Raw genomic sequence first — 25591 nt, forward strand, 5'->3', positions numbered from 1 at the left:
GCTGTTCATCGCCTTCTCCACTTTCTCAAATACTTCTGCCTGAAACTTCTTGAACTTCTGAGTTTCTGAACTTCTCCCGTCGCCCTGCAGGCTGCTGAACGCAAATAAGATCCACTGTATCAGAGCCACAGTGTTCAAAGATCTGGAGAACCTGGCTCTCCTGTCTCTGTACGACAACAAGATCCAGAGTCTGGCCAAAGGCACCTTCAGCTCACTGCACAGCATCCAGACACTGTGAGCCAACACACACACACACACACACAGTTTGTTCCTGTTCAGCTCTCCTTCATGATGACTGATGTTGCACCCCCGACCCTGTGATCTTTTCCCATCAGCCACCTGGCCCAGAACCCCTTTGTGTGCGACTGTAATGTGAAGTGGCTGGCCGACTTCCTGCGCTCAAACCCCATAGAGACCAGCGGAGCTCGCTGCGCCAGCCCTCGCCGCCTCGCCAACAAACGCATCGCACAGATCAAGAGCAACAAGTTCAGATGCTCCGGTCAGTGCCACTGTATGTGTATGTGTGTGTGTGTGAGAGTGTGAAATGACAGGAGTGTGAATCAGGATGCAAGTCTGGGTTTGTACAGTTGATTGTGTCAGATGCTGAACAACAGCAAAGCCTCAAGGGAAATATCCACGTGCATACAGTGAGAAATGTCGTCTTCCCCCAGAAGCCTTTTGTCACACACTTGCTCTGTTTATATATTAGCTCGTGACAGTCTGCCATCAGACACCAGCGCTCCACTGTTCACAGTATCAAATCCAGACTGCACTGAATGAAAACGTGTCAGATCCACAAACACTAAAAATTTAAAAAGATTAAAGAATAATGTGTGTTTTATGTTTTCTAAGAATATGAATTTTATCACTAAGTTGTTGTGGGTGCCAACCCACCGTGATGTCACCCTTTGGTTTGTGAGCTGCTGTTTTGAAGCCACGAGTTTGTAATTTGTCCGTCACCATCTTGGTTTTTTGGAAACCAGGCAGGTAGGTCGCCCTGTGTGGTCTGTCAATCACACGTAGCCCCGCCCTAATGCATACCCTGCTTTATGGTCTATTTCCCTCTAAATGGACTATAACTTAAAAAAATAACATCATGTTTTATTGAAGACTTGACACTAGAGACTGAGACCATAAACCATCAGGAAAACGTTTACTGAGGTAATAAATCAAGTGAGAAGTAGAGACATTTTCCCATAGACTTCAATACAATCAGATTCTTTTTACAACCAGTGAAGACGCCCCCTGATGGTCATGAATAACTAAAGCGCTTCTGCATCGGCTTCACTTTTCAAATCCGGAGTCTACGTCCATTTTTATAAACAGTCTATGGTTTGATCCAACACTTTAGTACTTTGTGAGGTCATAACCACTGCAGCCTCAAGGCAGCAGCAGTGGAGGAAATGCTCAGGTTACAACACTTGAGATTTCCTTTTTATTGCTTATTATTTGCATTATTTATTCACCTCAAAATAAAACGCCATAAAGAAATGTAGTGAAACAGCTACATGAGTTGGAAAAGCATGTGAAGCATGAAAACCAAAAACACGGAGAGAAAAAGTGTGTTTACAAGAGTGTGTGACAGCAACACAAGAAGAAGCAAATTACTCTCACAGACTGTAACTGGACGCCTGAACTACAAGCTCCCGACCATTTTCATCTCCCACGCTGTGCCAGTGTGAGGAGCCAGACTGTGGAGCCGGCGTCTGGCCAGTGAAACCGTGGCAGGCTCCCTGATCCCCGTACAAACCGCCTCACGCTGCTTTAGTCCAGAGCCAGGCCTGGAGAGCCGAGTACGAGCCGACACATCGCCTCCAGAAAACACACTGTTTGTGCCTCGTCTCATGTTTTCATGTGTAAAGATGTGAAAGTTTTCTGCTGCCAGTTTCATACCGGACCTCGTCCAGGAGAGTGTGGACATGTACTTCTATAGGCCTATTTGTGAGGACCAGTTTCAGTTATAGAGCTGTTTGAGCCTTAAGACTTGGTTTTAGGCTCAGGTCAGGGGCTCAGCATTTAGTTGCAGTGTGTGTGTGTGTGTGTGTGTGTGTGTGTGTGTGTGTGTGTGTGTGTGTGTGTGTGTCAACTTTTGACTGACGTGGTTTTCTTTCTTCTTTTTTCATGACAGCCAAAGAGCAGTACCACATCCCAGGTGACCGTGTGTGTCTGTTTGTGTGTCTTGTACATGAGTTATAAATTTTTCTGATCTGTGTCAGTCTGTCTAAATATCTTTAGATCTATATATCTATCTCTAGCAATTTGACCCACATGAGACCATCTCTTTGTCTTCCTTGTGTGTGTGTGTGTGTGTGTGTGTGTGTGTGTGTGTGTGTGTGTTCAGGTAACGAGGACAGACGTCAGAGCTACGAGTGTAACAGTAAGCCAGTGTGTCCCGCTAAATGTCGCTGTGAGGCCAATGTGGTCGACTGCTCCAACCTCCGCCTCACCAAGTTCCCTGAACACCTGCCCTCCTCCACTGAAGAGCTGTGAGACACACACACAGGCACACACACACACACACACACACAGGCACAGAGCACACAAATCCAACCACACTAAGAGTCCAACGGATGCTCGACACCTGATACTCATAAAAAACTTTGTGAAGTCTCTGTTTTTTATTGGCTCCGTGCAAACACAGTAAACCCACACAGATGAATTTAATTACTGTGCCTGATCAGATCTTAGCCAGAATCAGCTGATGACACTGGTCCTGCGGAGACATCGGTCTGGCTCCAGGATCCACTATTGAAATGTGCAGCAGTCAGTTTGGGGTTTGCACGGATCCCTTATGACTCACAGTCATAATACTCTACACTTGAAGACACACACACAAAGGATTACACTACCAAACATACACACACACATACACACACAAACACATCCAGGGACATTTTCATATATGGCATATGAACATGCTGTGCACAGATACTTCATGGAGATCCGTGTTGACATGTATGTGTGGCCTCGTGCTGCATGGCTGCACACTCACTGGACACACACACACGTTTCAAACCGACTCTTGTGCTAACGATGTTTTTCATGCCTGTTCTCTGTGATCATCTCAGGCGTCTCAACAACAACGACCTCTCGGTGCTGGAGGCCACCGGTGCGTTCAAGGGCCTGTCGCAGCTCAAGAAAATGTAGGTCACTTAGAATACCTCAACAGTGATGAACGCCCGCTCAAAGATCTCATTGAAAATAAATCTGCATGATGAGAAAATGTACTTGTAAAAATGCACAGAGAATGAAACACTGGAAAACATGTGTCCCAAAATGTTGAGCTGGTTGCCGGTTGAACCAGGTTGACTTCCGCCATTGTGAGTCTGTCTTCCTTCCTTCCAGCAACTTGAGCAACAACAAGATCTCGGATATTGAGGACGGAGCATTTGAAGGCGCCTCCTCGGTGGTGGAGCTTCACCTGACGGCCAACCACTTGGAGTCGGTCAGAGGGAGCATGCTCAAGGGCATGGAGGGGCTACGCATGCTGTGAGTTCACGTCTCACTCGTCCTCACACTTTCAGAAATGATGACGCAGAGAAAATAACGTTGTAAGGAAAGAAGACGGAGGGACACACTTTAAGATTTAATGACACACGTGACGTCAAGTTTGAGCTCACTGTTATTTATTCATTCATTGTTTCTCTGAGCTACAAAGGTAGAACATGGACTAACAAGACAGTGTGGAAAAATGCTCAGATTTCAGATTTAAAACACTATGAAGAAATTCTACCAACAAAATGTCGAGTGACCATCAAACCCTGACAACAGAAAATCTGCAATGACCTAATTAAAAGCAAGAATATGTCATTTTCTGCCACTAGGGGTCTCAATCATAACAAAAGATTGAGTTTGGTGACATTGTGAATAGTGTGGGATCATGGGAGCTGTTGCCATCATTGCTGTCAGCTTCTCCTTGTTTCCTTCAAGTGGTTCAGGTTTTTACCTGGAGCTGAATTCTCCACAAAGGTCTCCTCCTCTCCACAACAAACAGAGCAGCTGATTAAATACAGTAAAAACACTGAATAAAACAGTTTCACTTTAAAAATCAGAGGCTGTAAATGTCACCATGATTAAAATCACAGATTTCTCTGGTTTGAGAATTGATGGAAACTTCTGTGATAATGTAACACAACTCAGCAACGTATATAACATAGGTCTGGTCATTTTCAAACATTTTAATAACTTCCCAGCAGGCACGAAGATGGCCACCAACGTGATTAGATGTTGGTATTTGGTTGAATGTAGGTTGTGACGTCAGGTGATTCGATCAGGACAGCCTCTAATGCTAAAGTTAATTTGACGCCAGCTGATGTTGATATTTTGTTAGTTTTAAGTTGTGTTGTTAAGTAACCAAAATCCAACATCTTCCAAATGCTTCACAAAAATATCGACATTCTAGTCGTGAGCAAAACCCAACCTCCACTAAACATCAGCTAAACATCACACTGTCAGTTAGTGAATGTTGGGTTTTGTGTCAACCAGATTTTAATTTCCAACCAAAATTTAACATCTGTCTGAAGTTAGACAGGTTAGAGTCAAACGTCTTTCTGACAACTGACATCTGCTGCCAGGAGGGTTTGACCTTTGACCTCCTCAGTAAGAGTAATAATCAGTGTGAGCATGAGAGTGATCAGAAGTTACTTCCTCCAAGAAAATATCAGCCAAATAAATGGGCAGTGATGTGACGGTGATGGCAGAAGAGTTCTTTAAAGGCTTGTGTGATCAAAACTGACTGTGTTTGATGGGTTTTGTGTGTGTGTGTGTGTGTGTGTGTGTGTGTGTGTGTGTGTGTGTGTGTGTGTGTGTGTGTGTGTGTGTGTGCGTGTGTGCGTGTGTGTGCAGGATGCTGAGGAACAACCGGATCAGCTGCATCCATAACGGCAGCTTCACAGGGCTGAGCAACGTCAGGCTGCTCTCCCTCTACGACAACCAGCTTAGCACCATCCTGCCCGGAGCCTTCGACACCCTGCCCAACCTGTCCACGCTGTCAGTGACACGTTTACACACACACACAAACACACACACACGGCCTCTGCTCTTCCTTTTTCACCCTCTTCATCTGCGACTCTTCATCTTTCAATCCACCAGGAACCTCCTGGCCAATCCTTTCAACTGTGACTGCCGCCTGTCCTGGTTCGGGGCGTGGCTCCGGAGCAGGCGCATTGTGACGGGGAACCCCCGCTGCCAAGGCCCCGCCTTCCTCCGAGAGATCCCACTGCAGGACGTCGCCGTGCCCGACTTCCGCTGCGAGGATGGTACCGTGCATGCACCCAAACACAAACACTAATTACAATAATAATATTAATAAAAAACTGTATTGATGTTGCACTTTTCATACAGCTAAAAGTGCTCTGACAAATATAACACTGGGAGTTAAAACAGGGAAATCATGACTAGGGAAACATTTACGAAAAGAAAAAAATTATAATAATAATAGAAGAAAGTAAAATAAAATAAACTACTCTAAGAGCTAATTAAAAGTTAAATTGAACAGGTGTGTTTTCAGTCATTGTATAAAAATGTCCACTAAGTCCGACCCTCCAAAATTTCTTGGTACGGTGTTTCACATAATAGAAGAAGGCACCTTCCCCAGTTTTATTTTGGATCTAAGGGCTCGTGGAGGAACATAACACAACAAACAGTCAGTGATGTAAGAGGGAGCCAAACCATTGAGAGCTTTCTATACAAGTAAAAGGACTTTAAATTCAATTGTAAAAGATACAGGGGGCCTGTGTAGCAAGTGTAGCAAGTAAATACATGAAGTGGAGATTGTATTTACATGTTAGCAGCATTTTGATCATTTACACATTAAGTAAAAACGTCACCTCCTCACATCAGTGTTGTGTAACCGTGCTGTGAACCTCCCTGTGTGTCTGCTCAGGCTCTGTGCTGGAGGACAGCAGCTGCGCTCCGGGGCCTCAGTGTCCGAACCAGTGCACCTGTATGGACACGGTGGTCCGCTGCAGCAACAAACACCTGCAGGCTCTGCCCAGGGGGCTGCCCCGCAACGTCACCGAACTGTGAGTCCCAGAACGCATCATTTGCTGTTGCAGCGTGAGCCCTGAAAAGTCATCGACGTAAGCTGAGATAACATCAGGAAAATTAAGCCGTGCAGAGGAAATATTACACAGCCAGTACAGCAGTAAAACATGTAGCAGTAATTATCTTATAAGTGATGTTTATCTTCTCTGATTTAAAGGTTGTAATTATATGTCTCTGAATTAATTGCTGCACACTGTAAAACTGATGGATGCATTTAAATGATATTTGAAAAACGATATTTATAGTCATATTCTAGTTATATTTGGAAACAATCCATTAATGCTCTGATTGTTTTTCTGCAGCAGAGACATGATGAAGTTTGAATCAGTAATATGTGATTCAGAAATGAGTTTATCTAGAAACGAAAGACACGATGAACGTCTGTCTGTCGTCCTCGCAGGTATCTGGATGGAAACCAGTTCACCAGCGTTCCCAAAGAGCTGACCACCTTCAAATACCTGCAGCTTGTGTAAGAGATCTCACACGTGACTAACCCTTCACACGTCACCGCTCTGCTGCCTCTGCTAACATATCTGCATTTAGTAAATCTTATTCATATCCAACGCAGTCAGGAAGAATTCTCTTTGTGCTCAAGCACTTTGGATTTGAAAGGAAAGAAAAGCAAAGACTAAGAGATTAAAGCTTTCATTTCAGGGTTTTCATCTATATCTATATCGAGTGAATGTTATAGGACTCGTTGCCCTTTTTAAACCCAGTCCCCCCAGTTTTAGGACGATGCAACAGTAGAGTGAACCCAAACGCAGAGACAGGGCAGCCGAGGAGCTGTTTTATGGCCAAACAGTGGAAAGATCTTCAGTCTGCTGACCTCAGTCCATCTGATCATGTCAGGCTGAGGCCTTCAGGATCAAGAGAAGAAGAGAGTCTGCTGGTGTCTGTGGGTTGAAAGTGGGCTGTCATGTTCATTTTTGTCCCTTAAAATTGGAGGAATCTTAATAAAAAGAGCTGTTTCTATACTGTTCATCAGCTGTGAATGTAAACACCTTTAATGTACAGTGTATCTGGAGGGCAGCACCTTAACCTCCCACTTAATGTTTTATTTTATTTCTTTCTGTTAACTGCAGCTTTTTAATTTTTAATGTTTAATGATGTATCGATCCAACATGTGGGAAGGAAACAGGATGTGACAGAGCTGAAGAGCAGTGAAACCTTCACTGTATTTATGAGCAGATCCAGCAGGGGGAGCTGTGGACTGTGTAGTTAGATGTGTGGAGAGAAGTCGAGCAGCCTCATACTGTATATTTGTGTAATTACACACACACACACACACACACACACACTTTCTCATGTGATTAACTGAACTCACTGATGAGCAGCATGAGATGTTCTAATGGGAAAACATGTCTGTGTGTCTGTGTGTCTGTGTGTCTGTGTGTGTGTTATGGAGAGAAAGAGATTGTATCATGTGTTATTAGTTTGTGTGTGTGTGTGTGTGTGTATCTTCTGCAGCATATACACTGTGTGTGGGTTTTTATCAGAATTGACTTTTGCCTCTGCAGAGACCTGAGCAACAATAAAATCAGCTCCCTGTCCGACGACTCCTTCTCCAACATGAGCCAGCTCACCACACTGTGAGTCCACACGCACAAATCCACACAAACGTAACGTGTGTGTGTCAGAAAGACTGAACTTGGGCTCCGCAGTGTGTGAGTAATAGACATTTAGTTCAGTTCAGTCTAACTGATTTTTAGTCAATAGAAAACGATATGACCCTGCAAACAAGAGCTACAGTTAAACAGGAGTCTAGAAGGTCAGCTTCTCTCAGCTAATGCTCGTTTTGTGTACAAGTGGAAACCTTTTTATTGTTTCAGTGTCCTTCCTGAGTCCACGTGTGACGGTTTCAGCTCAGACTGTGTTTTTAATGTGATGTCTTTATGTTCTGTTTTCTCTTTTCAGGATCCTCAGTTACAACTCTCTACGCTGCATCCCTCCTCTGGCTCTGGGCGGCCTTCGCTCTCTGAGGCTGCTGTGAGCTCACACGCACACACACACACACACACACACACACAGGCCATACCACACTTGTCACTGGCCAGACCTCATCACTGTCCTTCCCCTTGCTTTCTTACAACAAGCCATCATCTGTTGCTGGACTTTAAATGTTCCTCAGTTGTTGAACTGAATGACACTCTGAATTTGCAGTTTGACCATTTTTGACCCTCAGCTGCATTCGTCTTTCAGCTCTCTCCATGGCAACGACATCTCCGAGCTGCAGCAGGGCATCTTCAGCGACGTGGCCTCGCTGTCTCACCTGTAAGCACTCAAATATAAATGTAGTTCACATGCACGCACTAAATGTACATAACGACAGCACCAGCTGAGTGTAACGGACAGCAGGGTCCGACCTCGCTGACAGAATGAGGTCCGTGTGTGTGTGTGTGTGTGTTCATTCTCCTGCCATTATGGCTCCAGTCAGATTGAGTCCAGTTCACAGAGAATGAATGGTTTAAAGTGGCTGTCCGCTGGATTGAATTAGCTGGAAAGATCCATCGTTTCCCATAGTGTTATTGATCTGAGGCCAGTATATATACGTGTGTGTGTGTGTGTCTGCATATACAGTATAATCATCCTCAGTCAAGCATGACCCACGTGAGTCAATGTGAGGATCCACAGTAAGTGTGGGAGATGGATGGTGGAGGTTGAGGATGAGGAGGAATGAGGAAGGGAGGAGAAGGAGAGATGATAACAGACAGGAGGGAGGAAGGATTTTTATTTCTGTCCTGTGAAACATGACATTATCTCTGAAATAACATCCTGCCGACTCGGGTCTATCAGGGAAATGAATTGGGCTATAAATTTCACCCATCATGAGAACAATGTGACGGGTGAATGAAGAGCTACGGTAAATATCACCTGCTCAGGTACATTCAGTTTGTTCATGATTAGGACTTAAAGAAAGAGAGGAATGTAAGTTAAACTATAACGAATGACACTTTTATGACTGTACCATCATGCAATAATCATCAAGACATTTTTAAAGGAGCTGTATGTAAGTTTTGCTATTGCTACATCGCTAACGTTAGCATTAACAGCTGTTTATTTACCAGTGTAGAAGAAACGTTGTGAGTTCAGCATCAAACTTTATTCCTTAACTCACCAAGAGCTGTCTCCAGCTGTCAAAAGCAACCATCTTGTTTTGCCTCTACTTCTATCACTTGTTTTCTGCTACTGAAGTTAGCATGCTAACCAGCTAGCTAGTCTTGTCACTTTCCGATACCGAGTCACTGTAGCGTCCAGTCTGTCTTGCCTTGTAAATCCAATGATGGCTGAAGCTCTTGGTAAGTAAACAGTGGTTAATGCTAACGATAGCAAAAGCAATAGCAAAACTCGTCTATAGCTCCTTTAAGTACAGTCTAGATTTGTTTTTCTCAGCCTAAGCCTTAGTATTCCTCTTACTGTTCAGTCGGACATCACACATTTTAGCCAGGTTGTGGGTTTTAAACCACTTAATTTGAGGTGAAACTGAAAGTGAGCGTGTCTGACATGTTTATGATGATCCCTCGCTGAAAACTTAAAAACACTGCTTCCACAAAATCGCCACAGTTGTTTTCCAGTGATCGACAGGATGTGCAGTTTCATAGATTTACTACTGGAACATTTTCTCATATGACTCTGAGACATCCTGACCTTGGTCTGTGTGTGTATGTGTGTGTTTGTGTGTGTGTGAGAGAGAGAGAGAGTAAGAGAGAGAGACAGCATTATGTGATGAGCGATATTTGATCCCACATTTGTCTCTGATAATCTTATCAAGTGAATCAATTGACCCAGACTAAATGGATATCATTAGTTTCGTGCCTGTGTGTTTGTGTTAGTGTGTGTGTGTGTGTGTGTGTGTCACTGTGTGTGAGGTCTGAGAGCTCCCCCGTGTGGCTTTGAAAATCAGTGCAGTAGGCTACATACTAATGAAGGTTAATTAACCGTCCTCACTTCCTGCTTCCTTCTCCTCTCTGCTCTCTTCCACACTCCTGTCGACTTCTTCTGTCTGAGTCCTTTTTTCTTTTCCAGTTCCATCTTTCTCTGTCCTCTCCTCTCTTTGCCACCTTTACCTGAATACTGTCAGTCCTTCCTCACTTCCTGCCTGTCTCTCCTGTTAAAAAATTCTTCATAAATTGTTAAAATAAAGTGCACACAGAGTCACACTCTGAAGGGAAGAGAAATCACTGTATTTTACTAAGTTGCAGCCCAGTTCATTTGCTTTCTGCTATAATCAGAAGAGGAAAAATCTAAATCTTAATGAGTTAGATGAAGAGAACCTAATCTCTGAAGAAAGATAGGAAACCTTATCATTTAGCTTCTTTAATTTACTTCTTTCCTTTTATCTGTCTTTTCTTTGTATCTTTCCTCCCATCCTTCCTTCAAATTATTTTTTCCTCTCCGTCTGTCACTGAGCTGACTCTTTATCTTTTGCTTCCTTCAGAGCGATTGGAGCCAACCCTCTGTACTGCGACTGCCGTCTGCTGTGGCTGTCGGACTGGGTGAAGAGTGGCTACAAGGAGCCCGGTATCGCCCGCTGTGCCGGCCCCCGCGGCATGGAGGGCAAGCTGCTGCTCACCACGCCCGCCGACAAGTTTCAGTGTCTGGGTAAGTCAGCAGGAAGCCTCCCTGACAAAGCTGTACATGAAACAGCGGCCCTGGTTTCTTGTCTTGTTTTTATCTGTATTTCTGCTCGTTGTTCCAAAGTTAAAAGCTTTTACTTGACATGTAAAACTTTTTTCTAAATCAAAGTGACATAATATTGAGTTTATTGTGTTAATTCCTCTGGTAACATTTAAAGTGCTAAATGTCCTTGATTTAAAATATATCTTTGATTCACTTATTCCTTACGTTGCCTTAGATCGGTCTTGGCAGAACTATCTTTTAATTTTTTAAAGACCCACTGATAAAAATCAAGTGTTTAACCTTGTTAACATCCACATGATGTTTTTTATATACAAGACATATCATGAGCAAAAAAATCTGTCAACACCATCACTGAGTGTTTCCACCTTAAACTGCAGTGAACCAATGACAGTCTCATAACAGCAGATTCAGACAGTCAGGGATTCATACGTCATAGAACCTGAGGAACCAATCCTGTTGACTTGTAGGGACAAGAGGCGGGGCTAAATAAACCTGCTACAGAGAGTTAGAGTTAGCATTAGCACAACCACTAACACTGTGTCAGCTACTGCCAGTTACAAGCTAACAAACAACATAAACAAATAAAAGGTGCTAACTATGCTAACGGTTCTGATCCGTCTGCTAGTCTCTGATTCAGGTCTCAACAGACTCCTCATCTGAGTCTGGGTCTGACTGAGGCTCCAACATGAAGCTGAGTCTCTCTGATGTTTCCTCCTCTAACATCTTCATCCTCTCTGCTCTTTCACCTGGACACCTGGGGAAAGCAGGTGGTGGGCGGGGCCAAGGTCTGATCCAGGTTTCTCAATGAGGAAGTAACAGTAGAGGAGCTTTAGACCCAGTTTTCCTGATATATTTTTTTTACTTTTTATGTGGGAAAACCATGTTTAACAAAATATTAATCATAGCAGAGTATTTTACACAGTTTAAGAAGTCTCTGGAGAGGAACCTTAAATCCTTTCACAACACCTTAATCTATAAACAGCCTTTATGCATATGCCTTCATTCTTCTAACTGAATTTTTTTTTTCTCCTGTGTTTGATAATCTCTTTGCTTTTATTGTTTTCTTTCTTTCTTCTTCCTTTGAAGCACTTCAGTCAGAGAAGTACTGCAGAAACAAAGTTTAACATTATATTACTGTAAGATGTCACTCATGCTTTAATCTGCATTTAGCTTATTATGTGACTTCTAAGACAATTAGCCGCACCGGTGCCGATTTAGCTAAGTGATAATACAGAGAGTGATCTTTTATTCAGTGTTTTATTTCTGTGCTGAGGGATTTGCTTTCAGTGATTTTTAAATGTGGACTAAAAAACTCAATTAAACCCACAACCAATTAAAGTTGTAAAATAAAAGACAAAAAAGGTCACAGGTGAATGATTTTAATAGGTATTGTTACAACAGCTAAAAAGATCTGGAGTTAAAGTTCTGTTTAAACATAACACCAGTGAAAAGCACATATATTCAAGGATCCCACTCTCTTCATGGTGTGAATCTACTGTGCACTTTCCGTTAGTGACTTTTTTTTTCTATCAGGCATTATCACAGGTGCTAATTGTTGTATTTTTAAACATCCAAATATTGTAGCACTGTAAAATTCATTGTGATATCTCGCTGTAATTAAAGTTTCCTCACATCTCACGTAAAGCCTTCTGCAATCAGGATGGAGCTTCATCTCCCCGTCACAGAGCTCCACATGATGTCTGTGCGTCTGTGATTTTTCATTTCACTTCTCATTGGTTTGACACGGTAAAATGAATCCAAAGAAGCAGCGATCGATTTGTCAAATGTCATGCTGGTGCACGTTTCTGTGAACATCCAGAATAACAGAGATATATTTAATTTTTTGTGATTGCACCTGAATTGTGCTGATAAACAGAGGCTACCGACATGTCGTGGAAGCTGATGTTCCTGGGGTCCACATAAGAAAAACACAGTGACAATACAAATTCTCCCTGCTTCCATCCCAGTTTCTGTTCACTTGCACCTTTAAGTTTAATCCATCATTATTTCTTTTGTTGTGATTCTTGCACACACGTGTCTCCTTCAGTTGTCTTGGTTTTACGCTACCCGCCCCCACACACACACACACACACACACACACACACACACACACACACACACACACACATTTGTGTTTACTGCATGCCTGTCAATCTCCATGTTACATGATTGACATGTTCTTAAGATCCCTCCACAGCCGCTCTGTGACGTAGCTGATGTGCTGTCGCTCAGATTCAGGTCCTGCACCAGGTGCTGCCTCTAACCCCAAACACAAATCATGTCAAAAACAAAAAGTAAAACATGATCATTTTTCCTGTGGTTTTGCCACAGCAGAGCAATTAAGAATGACAAGAAAAATTAAAAGCACAAACAAGCTTCAAATGATGTGGTACAGTAAAGAGAACAATAAACATTTAAATTACAGTCTGTGCTGCAAACAGTATTTTTAGAATCCAATTTTCACCCTGGTTTTCATTTGTTGTTTATCAAATCCAATTTTAAACCATTTTAAATATCATAACAAATACAGATAAATTCACACATTTAAAAAAAAATAAACAATGATAATGCCTGAGTGTATTTATACTGTCACTAAAAAAATCTTTAAATTTCTGAATATTTCTTGCTTCAGAGCTCAGATTTGTTTCTTGTTTCAGTCCCCAAATGTGAAGAGATGTTAAAGATGTTAGTGTCTCTAACTGGCCTCTTTGTGTGTGTGTGTGTGTGTGTGTGTGTGTGTGTGTGTGTGTGTGTGTGTGTGTGTGTGTGTCATCAGGTCCGGTGGAGGCGTCTGTTCAGGCCAAATGTAGTCCGTGTGTGTCCTCCCCCTGCCAGAACCAGGGCATTTGCCAAGACCACCCCACACAACCATACACCTGCACCTGCAAGGCTGGATTCACGGTATGCAGTTGTGTGTGTGTGTGTGTGTGTGTGTGTGTGTGTGTGTGTGTGTGTGTGTGTGTGTGTGTGTTTTCGCTGTCTGTGTGTATGTTGTGTGCTGCAGAGAGGGTTGCGTGATCTAGTTAGTGCGTTTGTCTGTTTTTGTCGGCACCTTGTGTCATCCAATCAAGAGGTTTCCCCCTGCGGACACACACCAATCCATTTACACACCCACAGCTGAATGTTTAAAACCCCTGATCCAATATTTTATGTGTGTTTGCGTGTTGTCAGTGATTATTTTGAGCCCACATCTGTCTCCGATAATCCCTTCAAATTACTCAGCTGACCTGATCTAATGTTGTGTGCCCGTTAAAAATATGTTTTGTGCTCGGTGTGTGTGTGTGTGTGTGTGTGTGTGTGTGTGTGTGTGTGTGTGTGTGTGTGTGATGCTTTCAGGGTAAACACTGTGAGACTCCAGTTGACGCTTGTGTCAGTAATCCCTGCACCAACGGAGGAACCTGCCTGAGCGACGAACAGACCAGAGGGTTCAGGTAACAAGTTGTTAAAACACATGTAGATGAAGATGGACAAAATAACAGAGACGACCTATATAGCAGCCAGTAGATGAGCCCTGCCATGTTGTCCTGAGCCCTCTTGGTCTCGGACTTTAGCCGTGCGAGCAGGGTGGCTGAAATAGTTCAAGGATAAAGATTAATCACTTATAATAACTTGATCCTCAAATTCCATTTTCTAAAATGTATGTTTTGCATGCTATAAATAATGGCTAAGGCCATGCCACCTTTAGCTGTACTTTGAGATTAAATAAGCTATTTGTAGGTTAGCATCTAACCTTGCTAATTTATGCAATTTAACATACTTCCAATGAAAAGCTAAATATTTAATGCTAACAGTTAGCGTATTGGAAATTATGTTATTGTGCTAGCTAACATGCTAACATACTGGTACTAACATATTCGTGTACAGACATGTTGGCATGCTGCATAGACCCCAGTCCAGTCTGTGGAATGGGGACCCGCTAATGTTATTATAAAAAATGTAACATACATGCTAATACAACATGCTAGCATATACAGTACATATAAAATCATTTTACACAGGTGTCACAAAGTGAATTTAGCGAGCAGTGGGTTACGATGTAGTTTTTCACTGTTGCTGTTCCTGTGAATCTTTGTTTCTGTTCCTCATGTAGCTGTGCATGTGCGTTTGGTTTCCACGGCACCTTCTGCGAGGTGAATGTGGATGACTGCGAGGACCATGGATGTGAGAACGGCGCCACCTGTGTGGACGGAGTTGGCAACTACACCTGCTTGTGTCCTCCAAAGTACACAGGTACTGGCACAGGCGGTGTCGGCCTGGGATCAGCTGCCTTACTTTACTTACTTTTAGTGAATTTATGACACGTTTACTAGGAAACAGTGACGATAAAGTATTTTACAAAATGTTCATGTTGTAGGAAAAAAAACAGCTGATCCATTCTAAGCATAATGAGAGGAGAAATCACCTGGTTTGGTTAAAGTACGGACAAACTGTTTTACATAATCCCTCCCCTCTCGTTCTCAGGTTTGTTTTGTGAAGAAGAGGAGGGTGTGTGTCCTCCAGGTAGAAACCCCTGTCAGCATCAGTCTACCTGCATCAGCACTGCTACCGGCACCAGGTGACAACACACACACACACACACACACACACCTCTCAGTCTCTTCATTAATGCCAGGCTCAGCACAATGTGAGATCCAGGATGAGATTAAAAATACAGACACACAAACATGAGGTGAATTTTACTCTGTTAACTCCCTAATGTGTGTGTGTGTGTGTGTGTGTGTGTGTGTGTGTGTTCCAGGTGTGTGTGTATCCCAGGCTGGGTGGGGCCAGACTGCAGTATTGATTATAATGAGTGTTTGGATCATCGCTGTCAGAACGGAGCTCAGTGTGTCGACCATCTGGATGGCTACAGCTGCGTCTGCCCACAGGGATACAGGTACTGGGAATACTGGGAATACTGGGAATACTGGGAGCATAGGTGACACTGTAGATACTGTACCTGGGAAACTGGGGACTCTGGGACTCTGGGAAAGCTGGCAACTACGAACACAGTTTACATGATCATGCTAAAGGTACATGAACCACATTTCCCCCATTTTTTCCCCTTTTTACACGTACATATGCAATATACTGTGGTAATAATCGAAAGAAAAATCAGCATAGCATCATATCAGTACAACATCTGATCCACATCAATGATTGATTCTTATTTTTACTATTTCTCATTTCTTATAAGAAATGTATTATTTCTTATTTTTACTAACATGCCTTTAAAAACTTTCTAGACCTATATGACCAGCAGAATACAGATTAAAATTTTTTTTTTTTTTTTAAATGGAGAGCTGGTTTTGGATCATACTAGTTTGGGTATCGGGATATCAGTTCTGGGGTCAGTGAGTTTCCTGTTTCAATGTAATCAGACTGCTACCAAGTGGACCAATCAGAGCTGTTCAATCAATCAGGTGGATATGCAGCAGTGGGATATATATACATTTAGAGCACATAAAAACATAAAAACACTGGGTACAACACGAGACCAAAAGATAAAGGACAATAAGTTAATAAAAACAAAACAGTACATTATCAGACATTAAGTTAAAAATTGACTTATTTCCCCCCAGTCAGCCAACGTTACTCCATAATTTATTCATATTTATATTCTGACATAACAGTACTAACAAGAGCAATACTTCCATTCTCTGTGCAACACCAAGTGCAATTATTCTACTGTTGTTTCAGACAACTGCAATTTTAAACTGTGAATGACACCATATATTGTTGCATTTATATTTATATTGTGTTGTATTTTAACTATCGCCTGTTTCAACAGTAGTGGCTGATATCCTAACATATAATATAATTCAATTTATATATCATCGTATAAGGACATATTTTTACATTTTATGCTTATGTTTTATCTTTTTCTTTTTATCTTTACCTTTATAATTTCATTTTTCAGTCTCTATTCATTGCTGTTACATTTCTATTCTTGAGGGAGCAGCTGTAATATAACCTAATATCCTCCTGAGGATCAATAAATTATTCCGATTCTGAAAACAACATCTACCTTTTCCTCCTAGACTTTAGGAGGGAGATGGAGGGGGGGGGGGGGGGGGGGGGGTGTATCTGTTTGTTTTGGTTAAAGGGAAAGAGTCTGAGGAGGCAACCAGATGGCAAGAGGGAGACAAAGGGTGGGAACAGTCTGACAACGTGGATTCAGCTCTCTTAAGTAATAGCCGTTAAAGGCTGCGGTGGGGGTATAAACTGGCCTTAACGCAGCAGATGTGGGGCCCTTTCTGATATCCTCTGTGATGTCCTGTTGTTCCATCAGTGGAGAGTTCTGTGAGGTGGCCCTTGTTCCCCCATCACCCTGCCAGCTGGCTCAGTGTCAGAACGGCGCCCCCTGCGTGGAGAAGACGGGGACTGCGGTGTGTCAGTGTCTGCCCGGCTTCGAGGGTCAGAGCTGTGAGAAGCTGGTCAGCGTCAACTTCGTCAACAGAGACTCTTACGTTCAGCTTCAGGACGTCAAGAACTGGCCTCAAGCCAACATCACACTGCAGGTGAGGACGCACGCATGAGCCTGCAGCCGGAGACAACACACACACACACACACACGTACTCTGACTGGTGTGTTTTTATGTGTGTGCATTCTCAGGTGTCGACAGCAGAGGACAACGGTATCCTGCTCTATAACGGAGACAATGAGCCAATCGCTGTGGAGCTCCATCAGGGTCATGTCAGGGTCACCTACGACCCTGGCAACCAGCCTGCCACCGCTATCTACAGGTACACACACACACACACAGAGTAAATTGTGATTTGAAGAAGAAACAAGGCAAAGCGTGATTTTTCCTTTTTCTTATTTCAAGGTGATGCTAACTGTAGGTCTATAGTTTACTCTCAGCTGGCATTGTGTTCACTACATGCAGTCACAACTTACACAGTCCACAGCAGACCCACAGCACATCATACCTGCATGAGGGTTAAATTGTTCCGTTTTTGTTGAAACTCTTTCAGAGAGTAAATGGACTGCATTTACTGTGTATACAGTTTTTCTGGTCTATCGACCTCTCAACGTGTTTCACAATATCTCATTCACACACACGTTCACACAATGATGGCGCAGCAGTTAGAGGCTTGGCGGCTCAAGGACACGTCAACATGCTCTCGGGAGGAGCCAGAACCTTACGGGTCATCACGTGTCGAGCGTTTCTGTGGTTGGGTCTCATTGTTTTGATTTTCATTCACATTTTTGTATTATTGACACATTAATCTGCCTCTTGGCCATTTGAAAAACTCAGATTCCTATTCAGGCAGGTATTGACATGGGTGAGAAGTTGCACGTCCTTGACAAAACCCCCACTGGTTGAAACTAAGGAGGAAATGAATTGTCAGAGCAGAGTATTGTCTGTGTGAGGAGATGTAAGACTACACTGATCTGCTGTACTGACCATGTTTAACATTATATTTAAAGGTCCCATATTTACACTTCTCCTCTGTTTTTATTTATTAGTGTTGATCTCCATCAGAAGATATATTTGTGGTTTTAAGAACCAAAAACCATCTCAGTGTAGTTTTACATCTCCTCTCTCAGGCTTCTCTCTGGAGCTCTAGTAACAACAGGTCACTCAGCCAATCAGAAGAGAGGATCTGAGCCTCTCTTCTGAGTGATAAAATACAGGTGGGCAGGGCTCGGGGCTTTGCTGTGACATCACAAAGTTGTCCTGACGGCTGGTTTTAAGGCTCAGTTTCTGAATACAGGCTGTGTGCATTTCTCTGTGGACTGAGGCTTTGACAATTTCACAGTATGAATATAGAACCTAGACCTGCTTTATATTCACAAACACATGGAGATCTTACTTTATAACATATGAGACCTTTAATCAGGAGACTCCAGCCAGCAGCTGCAGATTGATTAGCGAGTTCCCATCATCAGTGCTGATTGAGTGATGGGCCGGCCTCTTGTCAGATGCTCGGCAGCCTCTCAGCTCACCGTAGCCCAGCAACGTCGCTCAGAGCAGGTTAGTGCGCGATCTGTGCTGTTGCTCAGAGAGAATCCTGCAGCGTTCGGGAATGTGGACAGACGATATCGGCTGTGTGGTTTAGTCACTGACACAGACAGAGGACTCTCAAGATGAGTGTCCACTTGATCGGGTGTGGAGTGCTTAAATGTTTGGATGGTTCACTTTTAAGGAGGAGGAGGCTCAGCCAGCTGGCAGCCACTCACACACACACACACACACACACACACACACACACACACACACACAGACACAGAAGGGTGGGACATGTTAGCCATAACAAATGTTTATACATGTGTGCAGTGTGTTTGTCTTTTTGAAGTAATACTTTCCCCTGCTGATCAAATCTTGTAGTAACGACTGTTTAAATCTAGGGCCAAGTTTAATTCAGAACTCAGTTTAAAACTACCAAAACTAAGATTTAAATCAGGAACAATGTGATCAAAGAATAATCAGACCAGATAATCATTGCCAGCTTTCATTGCTTGACATTTTCCTGCACTCAGTGCTTGGTTGAAGAGCCACTGAGGTTTGATTTCCAGCCGTTCTGTGGCTGAAGAGGTAGAGCAGCTCGTCCCCTGATGACAGGGTCAGCAGTTTGATCCCCATCTCCTCCTGAGCATCTGTCAAAGTGTGCCCGGCCCAGACACTGAACCCCAAATTGCTCCTGATGGTCTGACCGGCGCCTGGTGGTGTGAGCGTGTGTGTGAGGGGGAGAATGACAGGCAAATTGGAAAACGCTACAGATAAAAAGGCAACACAAATGAAACCATTTGAGTTTAAGCTCACGTTATTGCCCTTAACGTCTTTTCTGTTCCAGTTTACGAGGTGTCATGGGTGTGTTTTAGTGCGAAGTGCTGTCCTGAAAGAAAAAAATCATTCCTGGGGGGCTGGGGCTTTTCACACAGTGCTGTTTGTGTTAATGTGTTGAGTGTTGCAGATGAACATGCAGCCGTAAGGGGGGGGGGGGGGTAACACGCTGTAAGTACTTGTCTGTGTGTGAGCCCTGTGATGGAGTAGTGACCTGGCCGTCCTTCGTTTTGACCAGTGCATGCTGGGATAGACCACTACCTCTAATGATGAGCGTTTGGTTTAACGACGTGGAGCCACACAGCTCAAACTGAGTGTGAGCAAAACGGCTCCCTCTTTTTCTTCCTGGACAAACCTTCATACTTTCAATTTGATCCCTCAGCACTGAGACAGTGAACGACGGGCGTTTCCACACTGTGGAGCTGGTGACCTTTAACCGCATGGTGAACCTGTCTGTGGACGGAGGTGAGCCGATGACTCTGGACAGTCAGGGCCGGAGCCAGCTGGTTACAGGGGAGGCCCCTCTGTATGTGGGAGGTAAGAGCAGAGGTGTGGGGTGAAGCCTTTCTCTACATGGAGCAGAAGTTTGGAGAATTTTTCTAACAAAAAAAAACAAACATCTCTCACATCTGTCTGTGCAGGTATGCCAGAGGAGGTGATGCCTGCCTCTCTGGGCCTCTCCTCTCAGACCCTCAATGCGTCCAGTTTCCATGGCTGCATCAGGAATCTTTACATCAACCACGAGCTGCAGGACTTCACCCGCAGCCACATGAAGCCTGGGGTGGTGCCGGGCTGTCAGGCGTGCCGCAAACTCTACTGCCTCCACGGCGTCTGCCAACCCAACGCCGCACAGGTAGGGGCCGAGCGCCGCATCACGTCATTTCTGCAGATTTGTCAGCTGCACATTCACGCTGCAAAACTCCTGTTCCACCACATCCCAGCGGTGCTTTAGTGAACCAGCTCGAGACGGCTGGTTTGTGACATGGAGCATCATCCTGCCAGAAGCAGCCATCAGAGCTGTGACCATAAAGGGATGAACATGGTCAGCAACAATACTCAGACTGCAGCATTCAAACCATGATTGATTGGTATTAAGGACCATAAGCACCCCCCTACACCGTTACACCACCAGCAGCCTGGACTGTTCACACAGAGCAGGTTCATGCTGTTGAGGCCAGACTCTGACCCGACCATCTGCTGCTTCAGCAGAAATACAGATTCATCCGACCAGTTCCTCCAGTTTTCATGTCCGCTGCAGCCTCAGCTTTCTGCTCATGGCTGACAGGAAGTGGAACCTGATGGTCTCTGCTGTTTGTAGCCCAGCTGCCTGCCTCTATCTCAGGCACTTTTCCTTCTGAGATAATTTAGTTTTTGTCCAGCTTGTCCCTGAATTCTCCCTCAATGTCACAGTTTTATTAATTCCCTGTTTATCCTTGCTTCAGTATTTCAATAGTGGAGGTGGTTTAAAACATCAGATATTACCAAGGTGAAAAACACTTGAACCTTATTTTATTTCTAATAGCTGTCATAGCAGGCAAGCATGGCATTTCATTTTTTGAGAGCTCTCCATTCTCCTGATATGTTTGCAAAAGCAGAAAACCTATGAGGGACAGAATAAAGGAGACAGAAGAGCAGAAGGTTACTGATCTTTTACAAATCTATATATGTTTCTTGCTCAATGTTACCCTTCTCTCATATAATGGGTAAAGTGAAGAAGTAAACATGTCTTTTCTCACAGGGACCCCAGTGTCACTGTCAGCCGGGCTGGACGGGACAACACTGTGACCAGCCAATAACAGGAGGCCTCTCTGGAATGGATGTTGTCACCACGGCAACTGGTGTTTCTCCATGTGACAGCAGCAAGTGAGTGCTGTTCTGGCATTTAAATTTCAGATGTTGTGCAAATTGTTCACTACAGTTTGAAATTTGTCCTCTTTACAAATGTCATTCCTCCTTAACAGTAAAAAGGGTGAATGCAACATTTATAAATTGTGTTCTAATGTGGGGTTTCTGCTGTTGTGTCCTCCCTGCTCCTTGTTTTCGTCCAGGTGTGTGAACGGCGTATGCATGGTGCTGGACGCGCAGACGTACCGCTGCGACTGTGAGGCGGGATACCGCGGTGCGCTGTGCAACCTGCAGGGGGAGCCGGCGGGGTCCTGTCAGGGTCTGCAGTGTCTGCACGGCCAGTGTCAGGAGACGGAGGAAGGGGAGCACTGCATCTGTGAGCAGGGATACACCGGAGAGAGCTGTGATATAGGTGAGGAGGGACCCTGGCTCGTGACCATGAGGTAGAAACGCTTCTCCAGATGGTCGCTATGTCAGATTAGGTGATGTTCAGCCTCGAATATGCTTGCTAAAGATATAGAAAATATATATGTATATATAGAATATATATATATATATATATATATATATATACATACATACATACACATTAATAAAGACCTAGACCTGCTTCGTAATCTCACTTTATACAATATGGGACCTTTAACCCTCCCTGTGTGTCTCCGCCCACAGAGTCCCCATGCAGAGGAGAGCCGGTGAGAGATTACCACCGGCTGCAGCGCGGCACCGTCCTCTGCCAGACGTCCAAACCTTTCTCCTGGGTGGAGTGTCGGGGCCGGTGCCAGGCGGGAACCGAGCGGGACGTCTCTGCCACCGCCGGCCCCGCCCCCTGCTGCGCTCCCCTGAGGGTCCGACGCCGGCGGCTCACCTTCGAATGCGATGACGGGACCTCGTTCACGCAAGACGTGGAGAAGCCTGTGGAATGTGGCTGCAAGGAGTGTGTGTAGCACTGTGGGTGTGAGGGTGCGCAACATACACACATGCAGACCCACACACATCCCGACACAACACACACACCAAGCTGAAGAGGTACACACACTGTAGGGATTCTATCACTGATAAACAGACATTTTCTTGGTGTTTGTTTTGTGTGTTTTTGCGCACAGACGCAGTTTTGTAACATAAGACAGTTCTTCCCTCCTGAGACATGAAATCAACGAGTCAACCTCATCGTCATCTTACTCCTCTTCACCTGCTGCAGGGGAACCTGCCGCACTAACTACCTAACTCCAACTCATCGTTGATGCTCGTGTGTTGAAAGCCTCCGTATGCCTTCTCGTACGCGTCTCTGGTGTGTGGCCGGTTCACTGCTGCTCTTCAGTCCCTCACAGTCGCAGCGACCAACGGCGACTTGTCGTAGGAAACAAAGGTACTAATCTGCGTCAGTCATGAATGAAAAGGTTTCACAGTCAGATTTAAAGACTTCCCCTGTCAGACCTCATGTGCAGGTGTTTCTGAAGAGAGCGTTTACTGCAGACACGGCTGCTGTTTCTCTGATAGCCTCCTATTTCTGCTACACTGACGATGAGGGTTTTAAGAACCAAGTTTGTGATTGAAGAAGTTCAGGTGTCAACGTCACAGTAACCAGGAATGTGAAATCTTCAACCTGTCATCAGCTTCACAAAATTATGTGAAATGAGCATAAAGTCTGTGTTGTGGCCACAGAATAATAAGAGGTTTATATCTGATCTAAACTGCAACACAACCACAGTCCAGGCTCCACACGAAACACTGTAGGAATCATTTTCTCTCCTCAAAGCAACTGGAAACTCGAGATAATATCAGTGACACTACAGAAATATGAATCCAGGCTATAACTAGTAGCATGATATCTTTTTAAATCACTGATCTCAACATCGGGATAGTTTATACTTTCTGTGAAACCTTTACTCACAGCAGAAAACTTGAAATTGAAAAACGAACCCAGGTCACTGAGTTCAGGGCAGAATCGTAATGAAAAGACACAAGATAGTTCACTCCCAAACTGATTGGAAGAACTTAGTTGAGCTGTTCTTTTTAAATTAGCACGTTTTGTATTTTGCTTGGTTGAGCAAATTAAATAAAGTTTTCTATCCTCAGCTTAAACTTTCAGACTGAAACATTGCTGTGCACCTCATGGGCAAGAAGACTGAGAATCAGATTGATCATAAATAAGCTGCTAAGTTAAAAACTGGAAATGTTTTCACACCAGCTCGTCAGTGTTAATTACAACAGTGACTGACTGTAGACGAGCAGGTCTTCAGCTTGATGTTGAGGTGGAGTCCATCAACGTCAGATGTATTCACGCCCACGATCAGCACCACCTACTGCCTGTGAAGTGAGTCCACAGCTGCCGCAGTCAGTTAACAAAGGCTTCATTTAATATTCAGAAATAAAACTGGACGTTGGAAAGGAGCAGTCGTCTTGTTTCACTTCCTCTGACATGACATGAACACAGCCGAGAGTTCAAAGGTGACAGGGTTCACGGGGGACAGCGGAGGGGTCGTGACGCGTTCCCATCCTTTCTCCCAGTATCGACCAGTCGGGGGGGCTAGGAGTGTGTGTGTGTGTTTGCTCCTGTTCTTCTATCTTTGTGAGGACTTTTTAATAATGAACCTTGAGAGGTAAGATGGTGATTTTGACAAGTCTTGAGTTGGTTTAAGGAGTCAGGTTTAGATTTGGACTGAGGCCTGAATTGATTAGTTTATTTTGCCTATCATGTTAAAAAATAATAGAAAAAAACCTTTTGTAGAATCCTACAGTCCCAGTGATGTCTTCAAATGTGTCTTATTTTCTTCGACCATCAGTTCAAGTTGATCTGAATATCAGAGATACTCGTCAAATTCTCACATTTGAGAAGCTGAAACCAGCAAATATCTGAGTTATACTTCAAAAAATAATTATTTGACTATGAAATATGTCTAATTACCTCACAACAATAAAGGATGAAAATAATGTTTGCTGTGATTGATCATTCATCTCAAGCAAATTTAGAGACTTGGCTAATTGATTTTTATGTTGCATGGAAATGAATGGAAACCAATGGATGTTTGGAACAGCAGACAAAATACTTGGCCTGGTTTGCATAACAGCTACTTGGCTAAAACATGTAAAAACTCTAATTTGAATTAACTTTTGTTGAATATATATTAAAAAAGCTCATATTCCTCAAAATAATTTCTCTTTTTCAAAAAATATCATTTTGTCATCAGTACCGAAAAACAGGAATTATATTGACACCAATATTGAAAAATACACAGTGTGTGGATGAGGAGCCCTCACAAGTATAGAAGTACAAAGACGTGTGTGTGTGTGTTTGTCAGTGTAAGACTCCTCCAACAACAAGACGCCGTCCCTGATAATGAGCTTCATTATGTGATGATGCAGTGTGCTTGTCCCGATCAAATGCTTCCTCTCCCATTTGTCAGAAGAGCCAGTGAATGCATCGTACAAATGCCACACAGAAAATGTAGCTTTTATATATGATGACATGTAATTTATATGGATGTGAAACTAAAATAAAAAGTGTGTAATATTGAGTTTTAACATGTTTTTATCTTTGTTTTGTTTTTTTTAGCCTTTGAGTTAATTATTTCATAAAGGCCGACTTGTGTCATGAATCAGAATTAAACTAATGTAGCTTTTATTATCATTATTATTATTATTATAATAACTGTAATACATCTACACACAGTAACAGCCTAACAGATTGTAATATATATTATAAGCTTATAATGCATTTGATTTTGTCATAGTATTTTTATATGTTGAAGATGATGTTGTCTCTGTATCATCTGTAGATTGTAGATAAATCTTTGTTTTCGGTTGCCAAAAAAAAAAAAAACACACACAAAAAAAAAGTTTCCAGACCAACTGTGCATCATTCATGGGACTTTTACAAAAAAAAACAAAAACATGAAGATATCAGATAGTGTTTCTGTTTGTGTCAACTCACCTGAGTGGAGACGACAAGTAGTGCTTCTTTTTCCTATTTATTTAAATAAAGAGCTGTTTCTCCTCCATCGTTTCTCTTTTTTTCTTCTTTCTTTCTCTTCAACCTTGACACTGGCTGTGGTTTTCTTGTTGTTGTTGCTCTGACCTTTGACCTCATTGTGTCAAGGCTGTCTCGTGTCCAAGCTGAGTCGATGGGCGATGGCAGCTCATGGAGACGGAGGAGAGAGAAGAACGGTGGAAAGAAAGAAATAGAGAGAGAGATAGCGGGGGTGGTGAGAAGAGGAGAGGAGGACGGAGGGATGGAGGAGGATGGGAGGCCACGTTTGAGAGCAGAGAAAGGTTGGAGGACAAAGTAAAGA

At 43.4% G+C, this 25591-nt stretch overlaps 1 protein-coding gene across 2 annotated transcripts in view; it reads left to right on the top strand.

The window, feature by feature from the left end:
* Positions 1 to 25298, top strand: part of slit1b (slit homolog 1b (Drosophila)) — a 66675-nt gene extending 41377 nt beyond the window's left edge. The window contains exons 13-39 of one of the 2 annotated variants that reach the window (XM_071504732.1): positions 91 to 234; positions 336 to 499; positions 2129 to 2152; positions 2342 to 2486; positions 3069 to 3143; positions 3346 to 3489; positions 4846 to 4989; positions 5092 to 5258; positions 5885 to 6023; positions 6446 to 6514; positions 7563 to 7634; positions 7960 to 8031; positions 8245 to 8316; positions 10481 to 10644; positions 13460 to 13584; positions 14020 to 14114; positions 14774 to 14913; positions 15145 to 15238; positions 15422 to 15559; positions 16955 to 17183; positions 17279 to 17409; positions 19837 to 19991; positions 20096 to 20307; positions 21193 to 21317; positions 21503 to 21711; positions 21972 to 22262; positions 22406 to 25298. In XM_071504732.1, coding sequence (XP_071360833.1) covers positions 91 to 234; positions 336 to 499; positions 2129 to 2152; positions 2342 to 2486; positions 3069 to 3143; positions 3346 to 3489; positions 4846 to 4989; positions 5092 to 5258; positions 5885 to 6023; positions 6446 to 6514; positions 7563 to 7634; positions 7960 to 8031; positions 8245 to 8316; positions 10481 to 10644; positions 13460 to 13584; positions 14020 to 14114; positions 14774 to 14913; positions 15145 to 15238; positions 15422 to 15559; positions 16955 to 17183; positions 17279 to 17409; positions 19837 to 19991; positions 20096 to 20307; positions 21193 to 21317; positions 21503 to 21711; positions 21972 to 22246 — 3523 coding nt within the window. In that variant the 3' untranslated portion in view covers positions 22247 to 22262; positions 22406 to 25298. Of the gene's footprint in view, positions 1 to 90; positions 235 to 335; positions 500 to 2128; positions 2153 to 2341; positions 2487 to 3068; positions 3144 to 3345; positions 3490 to 4845; positions 4990 to 5091; positions 5259 to 5884; positions 6024 to 6445; positions 6515 to 7562; positions 7635 to 7959; positions 8032 to 8244; positions 8317 to 10480; positions 10645 to 13459; positions 13585 to 14019; positions 14115 to 14773; positions 14914 to 15144; positions 15239 to 15421; positions 15560 to 16954; positions 17184 to 17278; positions 17410 to 19836; positions 19992 to 20095; positions 20308 to 21192; positions 21318 to 21502; positions 21712 to 21971 lie in introns of both variants that reach the window. The other variant, XM_071504730.1, reaches the window with a different exon arrangement.
* Positions 25299 to 25591: the final 293 nt, after the last annotated feature.

Source organism: Trachinotus anak, unplaced genomic scaffold (assembly GCF_046630095.1).
Source record: "Trachinotus anak isolate AG129_WGS33_773 ecotype Australia unplaced genomic scaffold, CSIRO_AGI_Tana_v1 ptg000019l, whole genome shotgun sequence".
NCBI lineage: Eukaryota > Metazoa > Chordata > Actinopteri > Carangiformes > Carangidae > Trachinotus > Trachinotus anak.